General features: G+C 41.5%; 1 protein-coding gene across 2 annotated transcripts; it reads right to left on the minus strand.

The window, feature by feature from the left end:
• Nucleotides 1-1,014: 1,014 nt before the first annotated feature.
• RPA2 (replication protein A2) lies at nt 1,015-19,836 on the minus strand. 2 transcript variants are annotated; one of them, XM_032609055.1, is made up of 9 exons: nt 19,535-19,836; nt 19,202-19,308; nt 15,176-15,277; nt 14,142-14,255; nt 8,768-8,842; nt 7,914-8,030; nt 3,208-3,315; nt 2,939-3,033; nt 1,015-1,773 (listed from the first exon to the last, which is right to left on the minus strand). In XM_032609055.1, exons 1-9 carry the CDS (start codon nt 19,542-19,544, stop codon nt 1,689-1,691), a joined length of 813 nt encoding a protein of 270 aa, XP_032464946.1. In that variant the 5' UTR covers nt 19,545-19,836; the 3' UTR covers nt 1,015-1,688. The 2 variants fall into 2 exon arrangements, with proteins under 2 accessions (XP_032464946.1, XP_032464949.1); XM_032609058.1 differs by lacking the exon at nt 14,142-14,255.
• Between the last annotated feature and the right edge of the window lie 1,165 nt (nt 19,837-21,001).

Here is a 21,001-nt window from a genome sequence, read left to right on the forward strand (position 1 = left end):
CGACAAATATCCAAAATGCAAGTTCCCCTGGCTTGAGCAGGTAGAAGCTCTACAGAGGCTGGCGTTTCACTCTGCTGAGCAGTGGCCTACCTCTGCTCAGCCCCACGGGCCTCCATAGTGCTCAGAATCCACAGAGCTCCTGTGATACCGTGTCAATGCCAAGGTGGCAGGGGATTCAGTATCCCCGAGTAGCTACTCTGTGTTATTGGGAATGCTGAATCAGCAAGTCCTGGGACACCAATCTCTTATTTTGCTTTATATTCCTAGTAGCTGACCAATGGGTTGACACAGTAGGTATTCAATAAACACTCGCTGAGGGCTTCCCTGGTGGCGCAGTGGTTGAGAGTCCGCCTGCCGATGCAGGGGACACGGGTTCGTGCCCCGGTCCGGGAAGATCCCACATGCCGCGGAGCGGCTGGGCCCGTGAGCCATGGCCGCTGAGCCTGCGCGTCCGGAGCCTGTGCTCCGCAACGGGAGAGGCCGCGACAGTGAGAGGCCCGCGTACCGCAAAAAAAAAAAAAAAAAAAAAACTCGCTGAATTAATGAGTAAGTAGTTTTTGATTGCTAAATCACAGAATTCAAAATCAAAAGAAAAAGTGACTTCCACCTAGAACCACTGCTGTTGCCCCCTTGCCCATTTGAGGGCATTAGCATGGTAACTAGAAAGAGAAGTCCACCACCCATAGAAGTATCCTATCATGCATTCCATATTCAATTGTATATGCTTTTTTAAACCTGTTTTTAGCCACTGTTCTTTCTTTTAGGCAACAATCAAGAATGGACATACTTGCAAATGAACATACTGGTTGACTGACTTTTAAGCGTCTGCACAGCTCCCCAGATGGGAACTATCCTGCATGTACAGAAAATAACAAGCACATTGTTGTTCACTGTCAGAAACCAAGGGAGTGGAGCCTTCTCCACACAGCTGCTAGTAGATCTCATTTAGAAACACAGTTAAAGCAGTTACAGAACTTTTATTTGCATGTTACACCTCATTAACTTATCTCTGAATTAGCTGAGATGATAAAGTACTTATTACAGTGTAAGAAAATAAGAACATTTTTACAAGTTACTGCAATCATAGAACTATTTTATTAAACATATGAATGTACTTATTTTGTACAAAACACATATCTTTCTCTCTGCCCCATGAAGCCACCATTCTAGAACCCCATGCTTATAAAAACACACTTTGGGCAGCAATTATGACAAGGTGAAAGAAAGTGCAATTCTGAAAGTAACAACACATAACCACATAACCAAAGCGGGCAACAAAAATAGGCAGAGGTTAGTGGGTTTCGTGGCTAGCTCTCTGCTGACAGGCCCTAGTCCTGCTCTCAACAGGAAACAATTTAGGCATAAAAACTCCGGAGTATTATTTAAGTAATACCGCCCAACCCTCTTGGTAGCATCCCTCTTCCAATTCCATTTATCCTGATATTGTAACTAATTTGTAAGTTCTTTAAGAAATTCCATCCTGGTTTACATCCCTGTCAGTTGCCCATATCCCTCTGAGCTTCAAAAACACAGAAGAGTAGTAAGTTTCAAAAGGATGTCAATTGAAACCTTTTATAGATGAAACCTATTTCCTAGAAGTCAACCTGCCAAATATATGCACAGCTGGAGACGAGAGACTGCGTAAAAAGTCCAGCTGGAAAATATCTCGGGTACCCAATTCGATCCAGTTATTCTGCATCTGTGGATTTAAAATGATCATCATCCACAGTGGAATAGATGTGTCCCTCGTTGCTTAGAAAATCCACAGCTTGCCTAGAAAGAAAGAAAAAACCAAATGTAGAAGAAAGGAAACTGCCTTTTGGATATGGCCGAATATCTAAACTTTACTCATTTCCCTACTTTCTATCTTAGCTGACAAGAATTCATGGCCATTTTGCTCATGGAAGGCTCTTGCAGGGAGAAACACCAGTAAAATTACAAAACTGAGGTAATCCTTGGAGACAAAGGCTTTAGGGCTGCCTTGGATGCCTCTCCCAAGTTGTGTAAAGCAAAGAAAATAGGACCTCACTTAAATACCAGTGTAAGCAAACTGAAACCAGGTTCTAAGGCTATAGTTCCGGTTGCATATAATGTCTCCCAATATAAACAGCTATATAAAAAAAAATAGCTCCTCACTCATCCACCGACCCTCTCATTCCCCTCTGGAAAATCAAGTTGCAAGAAGGAAAGGAAAGGTCTTTCTAGAAATGGTATGACACCTTCAAATCCTCAAAGGCCCTCAGGGTCAGTGTCAGTAACATATTTAATAAGAGTAACAATTTATAGAGCGCCTACTATTGTGACAGACATTCTGCACCTCATCATCACAGTAACTCTAAGATAGGAATTATTATCCTCATCTCATAGGACAGGAAATGGAATTAGACCTGAGCATTCTTTTCTATTGAGACCTAGAATATCAACTGATTTATAGTAACAACTATCACAAACACCATAATACTCAGTTTGTTTGATGAGTTCATTAGAATCAGGAAGCTGCTTGTCTAACAGGTTATCAGGACAAGGATGTTGGAAGGACTGTCTAATGGCTTCAGGTCCAGATAGCCTGAGGAACACTGCACAGTGGGGACAGCAACGCCAGTGCAAATGTACACCTGAGGACTAGGAGCTTAGCATCTCATTCCTCCAGACTAAATTCCACGAGAGCTATCTGGTCAATTTTTGCTCAAAATTACATCCCTTGCACATAATGGTACTTAGTATTTGCTGAATGAAAAATGAATGAGTGAAGTGACAGGCAGCACCATCTTTGTGAGTCCTTTTTCTACTTTTTCATGACTGAACAACTTCGCTTTTGTTAGTCAACGGTTTTTTTTTTTTTTTAATTTTTTAAACTTACTTCTCATTACCGGGAAATCCTGGTGAGGGGAAACGGGTACAATTCTGGAGCCCTAGTTCACAGAAACCAAATACTCACTTGATGGAGGGTACGGTCATGTGTTGGAGCTGATTCTTGAGATCCTGAAAGTTCAATCCTTCAGGCCTTGGGCAAGCCTTAATCAAATTCAGTACCTGAAGATTCAAATCAGAAAGATTTTAGCAACTACTCTGAATCAGCTCCCCTATGTAAGCCAGAATCCCTTTATAGGAAAGAAATGAGTCAGGTACTTAGCACCATTAAGGAAGTAACATAATTTACAACTAACTGTCTGTGTCTTGCATGTCTGGAGCCACTCAGCTGTTTACCTGGTTCTGGGCCACAGTGAGGCCATTTGCTGGCATGAAGATATTCCCACCAAAGTTCCCAGCTTCACCCATTCCTGGATTGCTGACAGGTGCTTTCCCTGCTGAGGGCTGAATTAAGAAATAAGTTTACAACATTAGTAAATTCACCAATTTAAACACAGTCCTTGCTCTTTTAAGTAGCTTAATAAGTAGTTTACAAAAAAACAATTTAAGCAGTTTTTTTTTTTTTTGGCTGTGCCACACGGCTTGTGGGATATTAGTTCCCTGACTGGGGATTGAACCCAGGCCACGTGAACGCGTGGTTAGAGTCCTAACCACTGGACTGCCAGGGAATTCCCTAAGCAGAGTTTTGCCAATAACAACTGCTTCCCTGGGAAAGGACAGCTATTATCTAATGAGTATTTCATAGGAAGATAAAGTCATTCTCTGAAGCATATTGTATCAAACAGAGAGAAAGGTACTTCCTGGATCCTCCTTTTCTTTTGTGATGTGACAGGAACCAGAGGAAAAATAGCACTGAGAAGAAAATTACTGAGATCTGCTATAGTGGTATCTACCTCTGGTGCTTCAATCAGGCAAGCATTTACTGAGTGTCAACTAGGCATGAAGCATTACAAGGAGAGAAAAGGAGACACAGTTCTCATTACCCTCTCTTTTCTTCTTTTTTACCACCAAACTTTTAAAAAATAATAGATTATAGTCACTGTTTACATTTCCCAGCACTATTTGGATTCTCTCCAAATATACCTCTGAAACTGTTCTCACCAAACTTACCAATGCTTATCAACCAACACAGCCAGTAATCCCTTTCAGTTCTCATAACACTTGACCTCTCAGAAGCAGACACTGCTGACCACACCCCTCTTGAAATGTACCCCTCCTTAGGCTTCCTGACACCATATTCTTCTGGTTCTCCACTTAATTTTCAAACTATACCTTCTCAGTATCCCTTCTCAGCCTCTTCTGTCTACCTGTCTTCCAAAAAGCTGATAGTTCTCTCAGGATTTCATCCCAGACCTCCTCCGAGGCCACAAATCCTTGTTACCAACCATCTACCGAAGACCTCCACTTAGCTATCTCACGCACTTCAAAATAAAGTTTACTAAAAAAAAAAAAAAAAAAAAAAAAAAAATAAAGTTTACTTTCCTCCCCAAACCTGCCTGCCCTGGTATATTCCATTTCTATTAGTAAGTCCAAGCCCAGTCCTGTAGATCTTGGCCATCTTTGAGTCTCCACTCGCTCACCTCCCACAGCCCGTCACCACAGCCCATCACCACAGCCCATTAATACAACGTTCAGTGGCTCGAAATGATCCTCATCACCCCTGATCTCCTGACTGGTGTCTCAGCTGCAAGTCTCTCCTATTCCAATCAACCCTCCTCACTGCTCCAAGTAATAACTTCTGATCATGTCTCTCCTCCACCTAAAAGCTTTCAGCTGGCTCCCCCTGCCTGTGAAGATAATATAAAACTCCTGGATATTAAGACCTACCACAACTAAACATCAAAGTCTGTATTTTATTCTTGACCACCCCCTTTCAACACAGGGAATTCTTGCCAGTCACACACATGCCTCTAACACGTTATTCCATGTCTGGAATGCTCCTCCCCTCATCTGCTTGGGAAACACTCTTCTCATCCTTCAAAGCCCAACTTAATTGTCACTGCCTTTGTGAAGACTTCCCTGACATCCCCCCAGGCCAAAGTTAGTTGTGTTCTTCCTTCTTGGCTCTCACAGCATTTGGCCCATTCCCTCTCATAGTAGCCATCACACTGTTTGCCTGTCACTTTCCCCCATAAGCCCCTTCAGCTTTGCACAGTGCCTGGTGGACAGCAGGTGCTCAGTCAATGTTTAATTTATTGAACTGAATAAAGATGACAAAAGATTAAATATGTTAAGTACTCATTACAAGTAAAAGAGCATTGTGGAAGGTCATCAGTGAATCCCATGCAGTCAAGAGACTCATTCATTCAACAAACGTTCATTAGGGCTTCCCTGGTGGCGCAGTGGTTAAGAATCCACCTGCCAGTGCAGGGGACACGGGTTCGAGCCCCGGTCCGGGAAGATCCCACATGCCATGGAGCAACTAAGCCTGCGTGCCACAGCTACTGAGCCTGTGCTCTAGTGCCCCTGTGCCACAACTACTGAGCCCACATGCCACAACTACTGAAGCCCGCACGCCTAGAGCCCGTGCTCCACAACAAGAGAAGTCACCACTATGAGAAGCCTGCGCACTGCAATGAAGAGTAGCCCCCGCTCACCGCAACTAGAGAAAGCCCGCGCACACGTGCACAGCAAGGAAGATCCAACGCAGACCAAAAAAAAAAAAAAAAAAAAAAAATTCATTAAATGCCAATGCTTCAAGGTCATTAAAAAAAAACCCAAAATTCAGTCATGGTCTCCTGTTTTCAAGCTAGATGCCTTCACGTTGCTTGCTGGTGAGACAGAAGTCCTATTTTATGATCCAGTAATACTGAACTGAACGCTATTTCTTCCCTGGATACCTCTGCTGAAATGACCTCATGTTCTGCTTCAGGTGCGCCCCTGCTCCCATATGTGTATTTTAAGACTTGGTTTAGGCATCACCTCCTCCAGGAGGCCCTTTCTGACGTCCAGGTCAGGACAGGAAACTCTTCTCTGTGGTTCGACAGCACCCTGCACTTGCCACTCCTCACTGCTTAAGTGATCTGAACCCTCAATGCTTAAGGCAAACTCTTTGAGGGAAAGGATTATTTTATTTACTCCTCAATATAACTGTCTATACTCACAGCTTCCACCCATCCTCACTTTAAAACCATTTTTATCACATAACATTTGATATATATGTATAGGTTATGAAGTATAGTCATAAAATAAACACCCTAAACTTTCTACCCAGTCCCATTCTTTTTAACCCACATTTCCCCTAACCATTGCTGAAGCCTCTCTTCTGAAGATCCACGTTTCCAAATCCGACGGACCTCTCTCATCACCTTACTTGACTTCTAGGCAGCATTCTACCGTTGAACTCCACTCCCTCCTTAAGGTACTCTTTTCAGAATATTCTATAGAATCACATTTCCTGATTTTCCTCCTGCCCAACTGGCAACTTCTCTGACTTTCTCTGGCTCCTGCTGTGCCTCCAGACTCCTAGCTCTGTGTCTCAGAGTTTAGGTCTCTTACCTCTTAACTCACTAGTTATCTCGTCTCATCCGAGGCTTTAAATACCATCCACACAATGACTCCCAATGCTCTCTCTCTACCCCTGACCTCTCCTTTGAGTCCCAGCTTTATACAGTCAACCGTCCATTCTGGTCTCCATTTGGGTGTCTGACACGTTGCATTTGCTAAGTCCAGAACAGAACTCTGTAGTTTGCCCTTCAAACCTGCTAGCTTCATCTAGTTACTCAAGCCCCAAACCTAGGAGTTATTTTTGAACCCTCTCTTTTCTTTATATCCTGTATCTAAACCATTAAGTCCTGTCAGCGCTACCTTCGAAATGTATTAGAATCCAACCACTTCTTACCCAGCTGCTGCTACCATTCCCCAGAATTACTTCTGTTGCTATTATTGGTGCCTCATAGTCTACTCTCCACACAGCAGCTCAAGTGAGCTTTTAAAAAGGTAAATCACATCACATCACTTCCCTAGTCAAAACCTTCTAAAGGTTTAGTGTCAATTAGAAAAAAGTAATCCTTACTATGGCCTACAAAGCCCTACATGATCGGGGTCTCGCTCCCTTGCCTACATCCCTGTACACCTCCCATGTCACTTGCTTCACTCCAGACAGTCTGGCCTTCTTGCTGGTCTCAAGTATGCCAAGCTTGTTCCAGTCTCATTGCTTCTGACACCGCTTGGAATGTTCTTCTCTCATTTAAAATTATACCATTCTTATTCCCTCCATCACTGTCTTCTCCTACTCTGCTTAATTTCAGAGTACCTATAACTACCTAAAACTATATATTTGTTTTCTTGTTGATGGTCCATTTCTCTCAAGAATATAAATTTGAGGGCAGACACTTTACCCATCTTGTTCACTGCTTTATTCCCAGGGCCTAGAATAATGATTGGCATATACTAGGCTCAATAAACTGAATGAATTTATCTTTGTATCCCCAGGGCTTAGCAAAGTGCTTGGCACAAAACAAGAGGCAACAGCTCCAGTCCCTCCTACTGTAACCAGTCTTCCACCTTGCCACCAGAATCATCTAAGGGCACTCTAATACTCAGATCAGCAAACCCATTATGTGGTCCTAGATGGACTTGCCAAACTGAATTTGTACCACAGAAAATGTTGAGAAATTTCGATATGAAGCAAGAAATATAATTGCAGGGACAAAATAATGGTGCATAAATAATCCTGTTTAGCCAATAGGTTGGAAGGAAAGCAGCAAAATGCTATCTTAGTTGGGGTTTTTCTCTGAATATGGACTGAAAATCCTGAAGCTAAGAGCTCAGCTGATAATTATGTGTCTACACTTGAAGCTTGTCTTGGCCTCAGCCAACCAAGCCACCGGGGTTAGAGGAACTTGTAATTTTGAGAGGAAAGTGTTTCATCAGGAATAAAATAACACAGCAAAGCTCATGGAGAAAATTTTTTTTGAGGACTGAATGATGACTTTCTTGTGGCTCAATCTTCAAAATGTCAAGGAAATCAAAGCCGGAGCACAGAAGTGGTTTAGGTTTTTTCAGGGAAGAGAAAAAACGACGAGAATGAAGCTGCTCACCTGGCTGTTACACTTGCTGAGCATCATGTGTGCATTGACTACTTCCAGAATATGTGTGGTGAACTCATTCATATCCTCCAGGGGCATGATCTTAAAGGCTACCAGGCTTTTCTTGTTCTATTAAAATAAAGAGAGAAATGTGAACAAATAATGAGCACATTCAAGTCAATTTCAGGTCAAAACATTGTGGCTCCTTTCTTGGTTATAGTATTTTACTAACTGAGGAAAATGTGTTATATACTGAAAATTTTTAACTCAGAGTTAATCCAAAAACAGTCAATGAAATATAGTCAAAAGAACAAAACTAGCATAGAGATGTTCAATGACTTCCCCAAGGTTATACAACCAGAGTCTAGTCTCCAAATCCAGTGTCCGCCTTCTACACCTAATGAATGCCATAGATGGCAACTGTAGGCTTAGATCTTGTTCTTTCTCTACCTTTCTGTTTGTTTTATATTGAGGAAACCCATTATTTCCTTTTGAAGAAGAAAATAATGAAATAACTTCAATATAACTCCCATTAAACATAGAGACTTACTAAGTCTTAAGTATCCTAAACTTAGGCATGACCCCAGAAACTGCTTCATGCAGATACATTTTTTTTTTTTTTTTTTTTTTTTTGCGGTACGCAGGCCTCTCACTGTTGTGGCCTCTCCCGCTGCGGAGCACAGGCTCCGGACGCGCAGGCTCGGCGGCCATGGCTCACGGGCCCAGCCGCTCCGCGGCACGTGGGATCCTCCCGGAGCGGGGCACGAACCCGTGTCCCCTGCATCGGCAGGCGGACTCCCAACCACTGCGCCACCAGGGAAGCCCCATGCAGATACATTTTAACTGTCGTTTTTTCCTGACTTTACCTGAAAAGATCTCAGATGACCAGCCACTTTCACATATGTTTCTGGAGGAACCACAGTGTTTTCACTGCTGGCATCCTAACAGAAAAAATACAAACACACCACTTAGGTTTTAGTGATGCTGGTGAAAGCCTCATCAAAATTTCTAAATTATGTACAGAAAGAGAAAGTTACAAAGTAAGAGCTAAAGGATCCTAATGCAGCACTACCTAGTTTGCCCTGCCTTTTAGAGTTTAATTTTTTAAAAATGAAACCAGGAATTAGAATAAAAATATCCAAGTTCTATGTTATGCACATCAAAAAACAAGCAAACGATTATGGCACTCTCATTCAGTGTTCTTAGGCACACAACTTTCTGGTGGACATACTTATTGGCATAGCAACTGTACTTTTAGAAATTTAAGAAAATAAAGAACATGTATTAAGATTTAGCTTTAATATGGTCAACTAATCTATGACAAAGGAGACAAGGATATACAATGGAGGAAAGACAGTTGCTTCAATAAGTGGTGCTGGGAAAACTGGACAGCTACATGTAAAAGAATGAAATTAGAACACTCCCTAACACCATACACAAAAATAAACTCAAAATGGATTAAAGACCTAAATGTAAGGCCAGACACTATAACTCTTAGAGGAAAACATAGGAAGAACACTCTTTGACATAAATCACAGCAAGTTCTTTTTTGATCGACCTCCTAGAGTAATGGAAATAAAAACAAAAATAAACAAATGGGACCTAATGAAACGTAAAAGCTTTTGCAAAGCAAAGGAGACTACAAACAAGACGAAAAGACCACCCTCAGAATGGGAGAAAATATTTGCAGACGAAAGATTAATCTCCAAAATATATAAACAGCTCATGCAGCTCAATATTAAAAAAACAAACCCAATCCAAAAATGGGCAGAAGACCTAAATAGACATTTCTCCAAAGAAGACATACAGATGGCCAAGAAGCACATGAAAAGCTGCTCAACATCACTAATTATTAGAGAAATGCAAATCAAAACTACAATGAGGTATCACCTCACACCAGTTAGAATGGGCATCATCAGAAAATCTACAAACAACAAATGCTGGAGAGGCTGTGGAGAAAAGGGAACCCTCTTGCACTATTGGTGGGAATGTAAATGGATACAGCCACTATGGAGAACAGTACAGAGGTTCCTTCAAAACCTAAAAATAGAATTACCATATGACCCAGCAATCCCACCACCGGGCATATACCCAGAGAAAACCATAATTCAAAAAGACACATGCACCCCAGTGTTCATTGCAGCACTATTTATAAGAGCCAGGTCATAAAAGCAACCTAAATGCCCATAGATAGACGAATGGATAAAGAAGATGTGGTACATATATACAATGGAATATTACTCAGCCATAAAAAATGAACGAAATTGGGTCACGTGTAGAGATGTGGATGGATCTAGAGACTGTCATACAGAGTGAAGTCAGTCAGAAAGAGGAAAACAAATATCGTATATCAACGCATGTATGGGGAACCTAGAAAAATGGTACAGATGAACCGGTTTGCAGGGCAGAAATTGAGACACAGATGCAGAGAACAAATGTATGGACACCAAGGGGGGAAAGTGGCTGGGGGGTGGTGGTGGTGGTGTGCTGAATTGGGCGATTGGGATTAACATGTATACACTGATGTGTATAAAATGGATGACTAATAAGAACACGCTGTATAAAAAAATAAATAAAATAAAATTCAAAAATTCAGAAAAAGAAGATTTAGCTTTAGGAGTATTCATCACAGCATAGTTTTGAATACTAAAACATTTAAAACAACCTACATATGCAACAAAAGGTGCACATTTGTATAATGGATTAGTTTATACTGCTGCAAATGATAATGCAGAATTCTATTCATTGTCTGTGAAGACCTGCTGTGACTCATGGAAAAAAGCTTATTTCCCACAAGGGGAAACATATACATCAAAACGTTAACAAAAGTTAACTTGGATAATTATAAATGATTTTAATATCTCTTTTTGGGTTTTCTAGACTATGTACCTATTATTAATAAGAAAAATACATAAGCTGACTCAAAGCTCTTTTTGATTATAAAATACACGACTATAAAAAAACTAGAATATAGAATGTATGTGTTTAAAACTAAAAAACACCCCAATTCCCATTACCTGGAGATTATCAACTATTTGCATTTCACTCTACCTATTATTTTACATAGCTGTATATATACCACAGATAAAAGTTTGTATTCTCTCAAAGAACATTTTAAAACAAGTTGGAACTAACACAACATTATAAATCAACTATACTGCAATAAAAATTAAAAACAAACTCTTGCAAAAAGTAAAGCTGGATCTACACTTCTCTCCTTTTACCAAAATACATCATTTAATTATAAAAAGACTTAATCATACATAGAGATATAAAAAGAAACCACAGAAATTACAGAAGGAAACATGAATTGAAAAATAATCTGAAACAAGGAAAAGCTTTTCAAAGTCAAAAGACAAACTAGAGAAGTCATATAATTATGATAAGAGGTTAATATTTTTCAGGCTCTTGCAAACAAAAATAAATATCCAAACACTCCTGGGGAATCAAAGGACTTTAGACAACTAAAAATCCCCCCACAAATTAACACTGAATAAAGTTAAAAAAAAAAATCCAATCTCACTAAAACCAAAGAATTACGCATAAAAAATGAGAAAATTCTCAATGACAAGACTATTTTTAAACTATGATACAAAAATTTAAGACTCATAAAACCTACTGTTAGGGTGTGGAGAACTAATGGGGAACTCTCATGCACTAAGTAAATTGGTACCTTTATGGAAGGCAATAAAAAATGTAAAAACGTAAATGTAAGATTAACCAAAAAAGAAAGTAGAAACATGTAAAATGTGTATTTCCTCCAGAAAACCTAGTTTAAATTGATCTTAAGGAGATTATCTCAATCATGAAGAGATGTACACAAAGATACTCACCGCTGCATTGTCTATAATAACAAATGATGGAAATAAGCTAAATGTTTCCTGACTGGGTCTGTAAGTAAGGGATGATATATCCTTATGATGGAATAGGCAGTCACCAAAATTGATGATGTAAATTTGTATTTATTGACATTAAGAAATCAGTTCCACTACATAGTTTTGAGCGAAAAGAGCAGATTACAGAGCAGTTGCATATCATATTATCTTTTATGTAAAACTGTAAGCATACATCTCATATATGTACAGATATGCAGAGAGAAACGTCTGAAAGGGTATTTCCCAAAATGTGTTGTAACAGTAGTCATCTTTGGGATGTGGGATTTCAGGGGATCTTTAAATGTTTATAAGTGAGCACCATACATTTTGTATGAGCCTGCAGTATTAGGCATCTCTAGTAACTACCTTCCCCCTTGATGGCAGGGACTGTGTCTTTTGCATTCTTTGTCTACCTGGAACCAAGCAGTCTGGTTCAGAATCAGTACTCCAATAACAACTGTTGAATGAATTTTCCTGTATTTTTCTGAGGTCCAAAAAATAAAGAATGAATAACTATCAAGTTAATTCTTCACAGACGACTTGTGGTTTTTGAAGCGAAAATAGCATACAAAGTATGCATTATCCAAATGTTCTATAATGAATGTATTTTAAAAACAACATAAAAAACCAAGAGGCCTCTGCCCAATTAAAAAATAAAATGGGGGCTTCCCTGGTGGCACAGTGGTTAAGAATCTGCCTGCCAACGCAGGGGACACAGGTTCGATCCCTGGCCCAGGAAGATCCCACATGCTGCGGAGCAACTAAGCCCATGTACCACAACTACTGAGCCTGTGCTCTAGAGCCCGTGAGCCACAACTACTGAGCCCACATGCCACAGTTACTGAATCCCATGTGCCTAGAGCCCGTGCTCGCAACAAGAGAAGCCACGACATGAGAAACCCGCGCATCACAACAAAGAGTAGCTCCCGCTCGCCGCAACTAGAGAAAGCCCGCGCACAGCAACAAAGACCTAACACAGCTAAATAAATAAATAAATTAAAAAAAAAAAAAAAAATTAAAAAAAATAAAAAGGGTATTATACATACACTTATATATATGTTGCTTTGCAAAAATGGGGCCACACCATGCATACTACCTTTTTTTTTTTTTTTTTTTTTTTTTGCAGTACGCAGGCCTCTCAATGTTGTGGCCTCTCCCGCTGCGGAGCACAGGCTCCGGACGCACAGGCTCAGTGGCCATGGCTCACGGGCCCAGCTGCTCCGCAGCATGTGGGAACTTCCCGGACCGGGGCACGAACCCGTGTCCCCTCCATCGGCAGGCAGACTCTCAACCACTGCGCCACCAGGGAAGCCCCATACTACCTTTAACATGCTCTTTTCCTCTCAACAATTTATGGTATGCGCCACCAGGGAAGCCCCATACTACCTTTAACATGCTCTTTTCCTCTCAACAATTTATGGTAAACACTTCTTTGTGACAATACATACATTTCTACATCATTTGCAGTATTTTAAAAAATATACCAGGATTTAATTAATAATATCCTACTGCTAACACTGAGATTCCTTTTAGTTTTCCATTATTATAAATAATGATGATCAACAATCTTACAACTGAATCTTTGCGTGTTATCTTTAATTATTCCTTAATGCAAATTTCTGGCAGTGGAGTGGTCAACATTTCTGAGATGATTTTGATCATCGGCTGATTTTTGAGAAAGGTGATGCTCATAACATCAAGGTAGGGCGGTATCCACTTCCCCAGACAAACAGTGACAATTCACTCCATAAATTAGGCGCCTACTGCTCTCAAGAGAAGTGGACATTGCCATTCTCTTTTCTCCTTTGCCAATTTAATAAGCTAAAAATGGTATCTTAATGTTAAGTAAACTTGCTTTTCTTATTGTTGTTGCAATTTGTATTTCATCTATTATGAATTACTTGTGCATTTCTTTGCCCGTTTTCCTAAGGTGTGGTTGCTTTTTCCTTTTTGCTTTGTAAGAACTTTCAATAATTGAAAATTTTAAATGTTCGTAATATTTTGCAAAAAATTTTCCCACTAATTTAAATAATATTTACTCAGGGCCCACTATGTAACTTGCACTGTTCTAGGTGCTAGGGATACAGTGCCAACACAAAAATCCTTGTTCTCACAGAGTTTACATTCTAGTGTGTCCCGTCACTTGCCCTTTAACTTCGTTTACAGTATTTTGGGAAGTTTAAAAGATTTAAAATTTTTTATGACATCAAATGTATTGGCCTTTAATGTTAGGGTTTCTGCCTCTGATGTCTTGCTTATGTTTTATTTTTATAATAAGATCCACCTTTAAAAAGTAAGACTAAAAAAGTTCAACATCTCCAAAGTCCCAGAGTAACCCCACCCTGATTCAAAAACAACTACTTACATCTGTGTCAACCCACTGGCGAACATCCATGGGTGCAGCCGTCATGTCATCTATTTTGTAAACAATGTTGGTTGCAGCCTTCTCTGCATTTCTGATTATCCCCACAATAGTGACCTAGACCAGAAGAAAAAAAAATTTGGTTTTCTTAGAAACCAAAGCAACACTTATATATTTTCTTAAAAATATTTATTTATTTATTTATTTGGCTGCACTGGGTCTTAGCTGTGGCACGTGGTATCTTCATTGCAGCATGCGGGATCTTTAGTTGTGGCATGTAGGCTCTTAGTTACGGCATGCAGGATCTAGTTCCCTGACCAGGGATTGAACTTGGGCCCCCTGCATTGGGAGCATGGAATCTTAACCACTGGACCACCAGGGAAGTCCCTATGTTTTTTTTTCATAAATTTATTTATTTTAGGCTGCATTGGGTTTTCATTGCTGCGCGCAGGCTTTCTCTAGTTGCAGTGAGTGGGGGCTACTTTTTGTTGCAGTGCACGGGCTTCTCATTGCGGTGGCTTCTCTCGTTGCAGAGCATGGGCTCTAGGCGCATGGGCTTCAGTAGTTGTGGCTCGTGGGCTCTAGACCACAGGCTCAGTAGTTGTGGCGCACAGGCTTAGCTGCTCCACAGCATGTGGGATCTTCTCAGACCAGGGCTTGAACCCGTGTCCCCTGCACTGAGGCGGATTCTTAACCACTGTGCCACCAGGGAAGTCCCCTATGTGTTTATTTATTTTTTTTGTGGTAAGCGGGCCTCTCACTGTTGTAGCCTCTCCCGTTGCAGAGCACTGACTCCGGACGCGCAGGCTCAGTGGCCATGGCTCACGGGCCCAGCCGCTCCGCAGCATGTGGGATCTTCCTGGACCGGGGCACGAACCCGTGTCCCCTGCATCGGCAGGCGGACTCTCAACCACTTCGCCATCAGGGAGGCCCACCCCTATGTATTTTCACCCCTATGTATTTTGTTGAGATGTTAGTTTTATCTCATTCTTCATTCCTATGATTAAGTGACTCTTCCACAAATTATTTTTACTTACCTGTGAAATCTCAACATTTCCAATTCTGAACACTTCATCAACCAGAGTAGCAGAAAGCAGCTGAGATATGGTACAGGGTACAATATGCTGAGCTCGGGCTCTCTGAAAAAAAAGTATGCATACATCCAATTAAGAAAATAATAACTACTGTTCATTTAGCACCTGCTATGTGCCAAGCACTTTACATATATTATAACACCGAATCTTCAAAATGCACCTCATTATCCCTGCTTCACAGAGATGAAAACCAGGGTTATATAGCTAACAAATGCCACACTTTAGATTTCAAACCCAGGCTTGTCTGACTCCAAAGCTCCTGATGAATGGATAAATTTGTGCGGTACTAGGGATCACCAAAATGAGTAGGCCAGAGTGCAAACAGCATAAGGAAGATGACCTGCTTCTGGAACAGACTTTTAAAGGAAACCCCACCTTTAGGAGCTGGCTTTTTATCACAGATGAGATGGTACTCAGAAGGGGTTTGAGAGATGGCCAGCAGAGACAGAACATTGGAGTTGTTCTAACTCTCATGATAAAATATAACAGAAAGTTAGAGGTATAGCTTTAGGATAGATGTTCTGACAATCAAATGTGAGTATGGGGAAAATGGGATAAGGGCTTGGCCACACTGGACATCTTAAAGGAAAGGGACAGGAGGTGATGGGCAGAAGAGGACACCCAAATCACATCCAGAAGCAGCCTAACACCAGCATAAATTCTTATTTTTGCCTACCACTGGGCAGAGGTTGTTTGGGGGACATAAAGATGAGTAAAATGGAATAGGATTTGCCTTCAACATACTCCTAACTTAGGGGAGGTAAAAATGTAAATAACGAGCCTGATCTTGATACACTATAGAATGAGATGCTCTATGTAGGATCTCGGAAATATTTTTGGCAATTTCAAGAAGAGGGAGCATTTAGGCTGGACCTTGAAGCACGAGAATTTCGACAGTGAAAAAATAGTGGGTAGGGAATATGCATTATAGGCTGAGGGCAAACATGCACTCTCATAGACTCTTAGAGGGACCATGTACAAGATGGAAAAAGCATGGTGGATTAAAGATTACGGTTCTTCCTGTTGGAGATCAACAGGATGTAACCCAGTAACTGTTCCACATGTAAGACTGAACATAGTAGACTCTTGGTCTTCATGGATTTAGCAGTTGAAGCTTATCCCTGAAGGTCCATGATACTCGCAACATTTCACTTTGCTGAAGCCTAATTTTGAATGGTGAGTACTGCCAGGATGGTAGAAAGTAAGCCTAGCCAACTACCAGCACACACGTCACAACAGGCAGCAGCCAAGCTTGAGTGTAAAGATTATGGCTCTACCACTCAGGAGCAGTGTGTTCTTGGTCACATTTCTCTATTCATCTGTACCTCAGTTTCCTCATCTATAAAACTAGGAATAATAAAATCATTAAAAATCATTATGAAAATTAAATATATGGTGAAGTACCTAGAATAACTGGCACACTGTAAGCACTCAATAAACATTAGGAATTATTAGGTCAGCTATTGTTCCTCACTCTTTATATCTGCAATAGCTTTTAACAAGGATATAAAGGAATCAACTGTTTTTCAATTTTACTTTATAGTATTTTATAAGTGAAGTTATATGCTATATTAGTATTTATATATTTAAAATTTGCTGAGGTCCCAGGATTTAGCTCTCATAATCTACTATACAGTTTTCACCTATCACACCTGAGATTTTCATTGTATCTTCAGCATAAGAAAACTAAGAGCCACTGTGGTAGCAGCAGCAAGAATATGGGCTTTGGAGCCAGAAAGTCCTACAGACCTGTGTTCAAATCCCAGCTCCACAGCCCTGGACACACCACCACCTGTTCTATAAAAGGAGGATATCTACCTTTTGAGTTGTAAATGAAATATATAATGTATATGAAAATGCTAATCCCAAGCGCCACATGTAGTAGGTATTCAATAAATATTATTACTCCTCAGGGAAAAAAGTTACAGATGGGTAATTATTGAGGTGTTAGTAAATACCTTCAAATTCATCTCAAATCACAGCAAGTTCTTATTTTTTAATGAGTACCTATTATGTGCCAAGAACTGATCACAAAGAGTTTCCCAGTTTGTTCCAAAGAGATTCACAGAGAGGGTGACAGCACAAGTACTGATATGTTTAATTCTGAAAAAAATTCTTTTCTAGTTGACTATGAACCACTGGCTACTCTGACAGTACTATAAAAAACCCACCATTTTTTTTTTTTTTTTTTTTTTTGCGGTACGTGTGCCTCTCACTGCTGTGGCCTCTCCCGTTGCGGAGCACAGGCTCCGAATGCGCAGGCTCAGGGGCCATGGCTCACGGGCCCAGCCGCTCCGCGGCATGTGGGATCTTCCCGGACCGGGGCACGAACCCGTGTCGCCTGCATCGGCAGGCGGACTCTCAACCACTGCGCCACCAGGGAAGCCCAAAAACCCACCATTTTTAAAGGCAAAACATGGTATTAGAAATTTCACATGATTCAATCAAATATAACAGGTTTATAGTCGACAGGAAACATTTTAGATAGAGTGTTTATCTAATTTACTGCGGAAAAGGCACTAGATTTAAACATAAAAAGACCTGGGTTTGAAACTCCAGTTTATAACCATCATTGTTCTCCGAAAAGCAGTCTTAATACACAGCCCCAGGGAGAGATACTGAGATTAAGAATTCTAACAACCAGAATGAAGAAAAATAGTTAAGATAAAGGAGAAAAGATGAGAACCAATGATCTATCTTTTGTTTTTTCCTTTACAGCCTCAAGGAAGACAAAGTTAGAGGACTTGGAGTCCCCTCTGGTCTTCCTGGGAAAAAGAAAATTACAATAGACAGAAGTTGCTCATCAGATTTTGGATTTGTGCAGCATCAATGTGTGGACTAACTAGCTATGCAAGCTCAGGTGTCCCTTAATCTCCCTGAGCCTCTGTTGTGCAATGCAGTAAATAATAATTAACTCACAGGATTATATAAAATAATCATATGAAAAATATAAAGCAATGCCCAAATGTATGGGAATTATCAATGGATTTTTTTCCCACTGACACACCCTTGTGAATTACCAGTTTAGGTAAAAGCTTATCAACCTGGACATAAAACACAGAAGCTACTAATACTGAATCTTAACACCAAATCCTATATTTTTTAAAGGATGAAATCAACAGCAGCTATTAAACTGAAACTCATTTCTGAAAGAGTGAATAACAAGCATTTGGACAGCTTTTTACAGATCACTTTCCTATACATTACCTCATTTATCAATTCTCAGAACCACCCTGGGACATGAGTAGTACTAGTACTTTTATCAGATGAGAAAAATCAAGGGCCACCAAAACCAGCAGTGGAAGCTGCTTCGCTAAACTCACACCACCAGTTAAAAGGCAAAGTTGATTCTGGACACCACGTATTCTGGCTCCAATGCTCAGGTTCTTTTTAATAATACTCTCTGGGACCATTTACTGAAAGCAACTCTGGGGCAGGTGTAATTATATATATATCATAATATTAAGTCTCACAACAACCTTGTAAGGTATCTATTATTAATCCCATTTAGTAGGTGCCAAACAGATTTCCAAGAAGGTATCATTTGTCCAATGATACCCTGCAAGGAGTGTCAGAGCAATGATGGATCATAGATCCACTAGACTTCAAAGACCATGTTCTTTCCACCGCATTAGAGCACCTCATTACATTTCATTTAAAAACGACTTCCAATACATGAAGAATGTAAACTAGGCTATACAAACAAGTTCACTTTTCCCACAAGGTTGATTTCATTAGTTCTATTGGTAAATTTCAAAATAAAGGCAAGGAAACAATGGATGCAAAATTAGGGGAATTTCATTTTTCAAAATTACAGCACTCAATTATAAGATTCGATAAGATAATAATTGACAATTATCGTATCAGCTCGAGTTTAACACCCTTCCTTCATCGCATAAATTTTCTCTCACAGATGAGTCGGTAGCTCCCGGGCAGTATAAGATAAAACGAAGTACGCTTTCAACCTACAGATTTCTTTTCGGCCTGGGAAGGTGTCGGTGATCCAAAGCCCCCAGGGGACTGTGTGTAGCCTCCGGCTCCCCCAAAAGAGGAACTGCTATAGCTTTCAAATCCACCTGGTTTTAAACAACAACGGTATTAATACCTGTTCCGCCCTCTAAGCCTCTGAAAAATCCACAGAACCCCCAGACTTCACCCTAGCCACTTCCAGCGTCTCCTTAACCTCCCCCCGACCCCGCACGCCCCCGCCCCTCCCCCACCCCCGCCGCCACAGGCCTCTCCCACCCAGCCCTTTCCTAAATCCTTCTTGCGGGTCTCATAATCCGCCCCACTCATCATTACTGGTCCACATCTTCGTCACGATTCCCTCAGGAAAGAGGTCCAGAACGTTCCGCTACGGTGGGTCCCCCTAACCGCCTCCGAGCCCTGAGGCGGCCGCTCCGCTATATCTACTTTTCGCAGGAGCCACAAACTCCTTCCCGCGGAAGACGGAGCCAGTCAGCAGCCAGAACTCTTCTCGCTTCAGCCAATCAGTGCTCACGAATCTTACGCCTTTTCCCGTCTTCTCCAGCCGCGCTCCTGAAAACGCGCACTCTGCTCCCGGGAGGGTAGGAAGCCTCTGCAGCCATCGTTACTAAGGGCAAAATAGACTGCGCAAGCGGAAGTAAGGCTGAGGGACGTTGTGATAGGACGGTGTCTCAAAAAAATAACCAATCAAGATGATATTTCCGCACCTCAGGCCGTGTAATCCCACCCCCCGTGACACCTTACATCACTTCCTTTGTACGGCTCCTCCTGTTCCCGCCAAATTCTTCCCAAGCGACGCCTTAATCTAAAGGGTGGTAGTAGAATTCCTGCTTCCGCATCTGGGCCTGGCGAACACGCAGCATTTGCGCACCCGGGGAAGTCACAGAACTGGCTTCACGGCACCTCGTGGAGTTGCATGTTCTTTTCCTTAAAAAGCCAAGTTCAGTTCTTTTATTGCCACCTTCTCGTCCTGATTTTCCCCAGTGAGGCTATGAGAAACCTACACTGTCTTTCCCAGAATGGCAGAAGATCTGAGAATGACATCCCCTCAACTTGTTCCTCACCCCGCTCTAATCCAGTTTCGCATCCTCGGTTGCTTCAAGTATTCTTCATATAACACAGTTGTGTCCCTACTATAGAGAGTGGAACACGTCTGTCAGTTCTTTGCTCTAAATAGTACTATACTGTTAGGACTCCTCCTCCCTCCCCCAATTAATTTATTTAAAAATATTTATTGGGCTTCCCTGGTGGCGCAGTGTTTGAGAGTCCGCCTGCCGATGCCGGGGACATGGGTTCGTGCCCCGGTCCCACATGCCGCGGATCGGCTGGGCCTGTGGGCCATGGCCGCTGAGCCTGCACGTCCGGAGCCTGTGCTCCGCCCACAACGGTAGAGACCGCAACGGTGAGAGGCCCGCGTACTGCAAAAAAAAAAAAAAAAAGAAAAAAAAAATTTATTGATGTCTCTTTTGTTCCCAGCTCAGTGCTGGCCACTAGGATTCAATGGTAACTAAGATAGACATGGTCCCGGGCTTTTGGGCCATTGTATTTCCTTTGCCTAAACTGCAGGCACTGGTTTCTTTTTGTTTGTTTTTGGGTTTTTTTTTTTGGCTACGTTGGGTCTTTGTTGCTGCTGCACGGGCTTTCTCTAGTTGCGGCGAGCAGGGGCTACTATTCGTTGTGGTGCTCGGGCTTCTCGCTGCGGTGGCTTCTCTTGCTGCGGAGCACGGGCTCTAGGCGCGCAGACTCAGTAGCTCCACGACATCCAGGACCTTCCTGGACCAG

This window comes from Phocoena sinus, chromosome 1, assembly GCF_008692025.1.
Source record: "Phocoena sinus isolate mPhoSin1 chromosome 1, mPhoSin1.pri, whole genome shotgun sequence".
In the NCBI taxonomy this organism is placed as follows: domain Eukaryota; kingdom Metazoa; phylum Chordata; class Mammalia; order Artiodactyla; family Phocoenidae; genus Phocoena; species Phocoena sinus.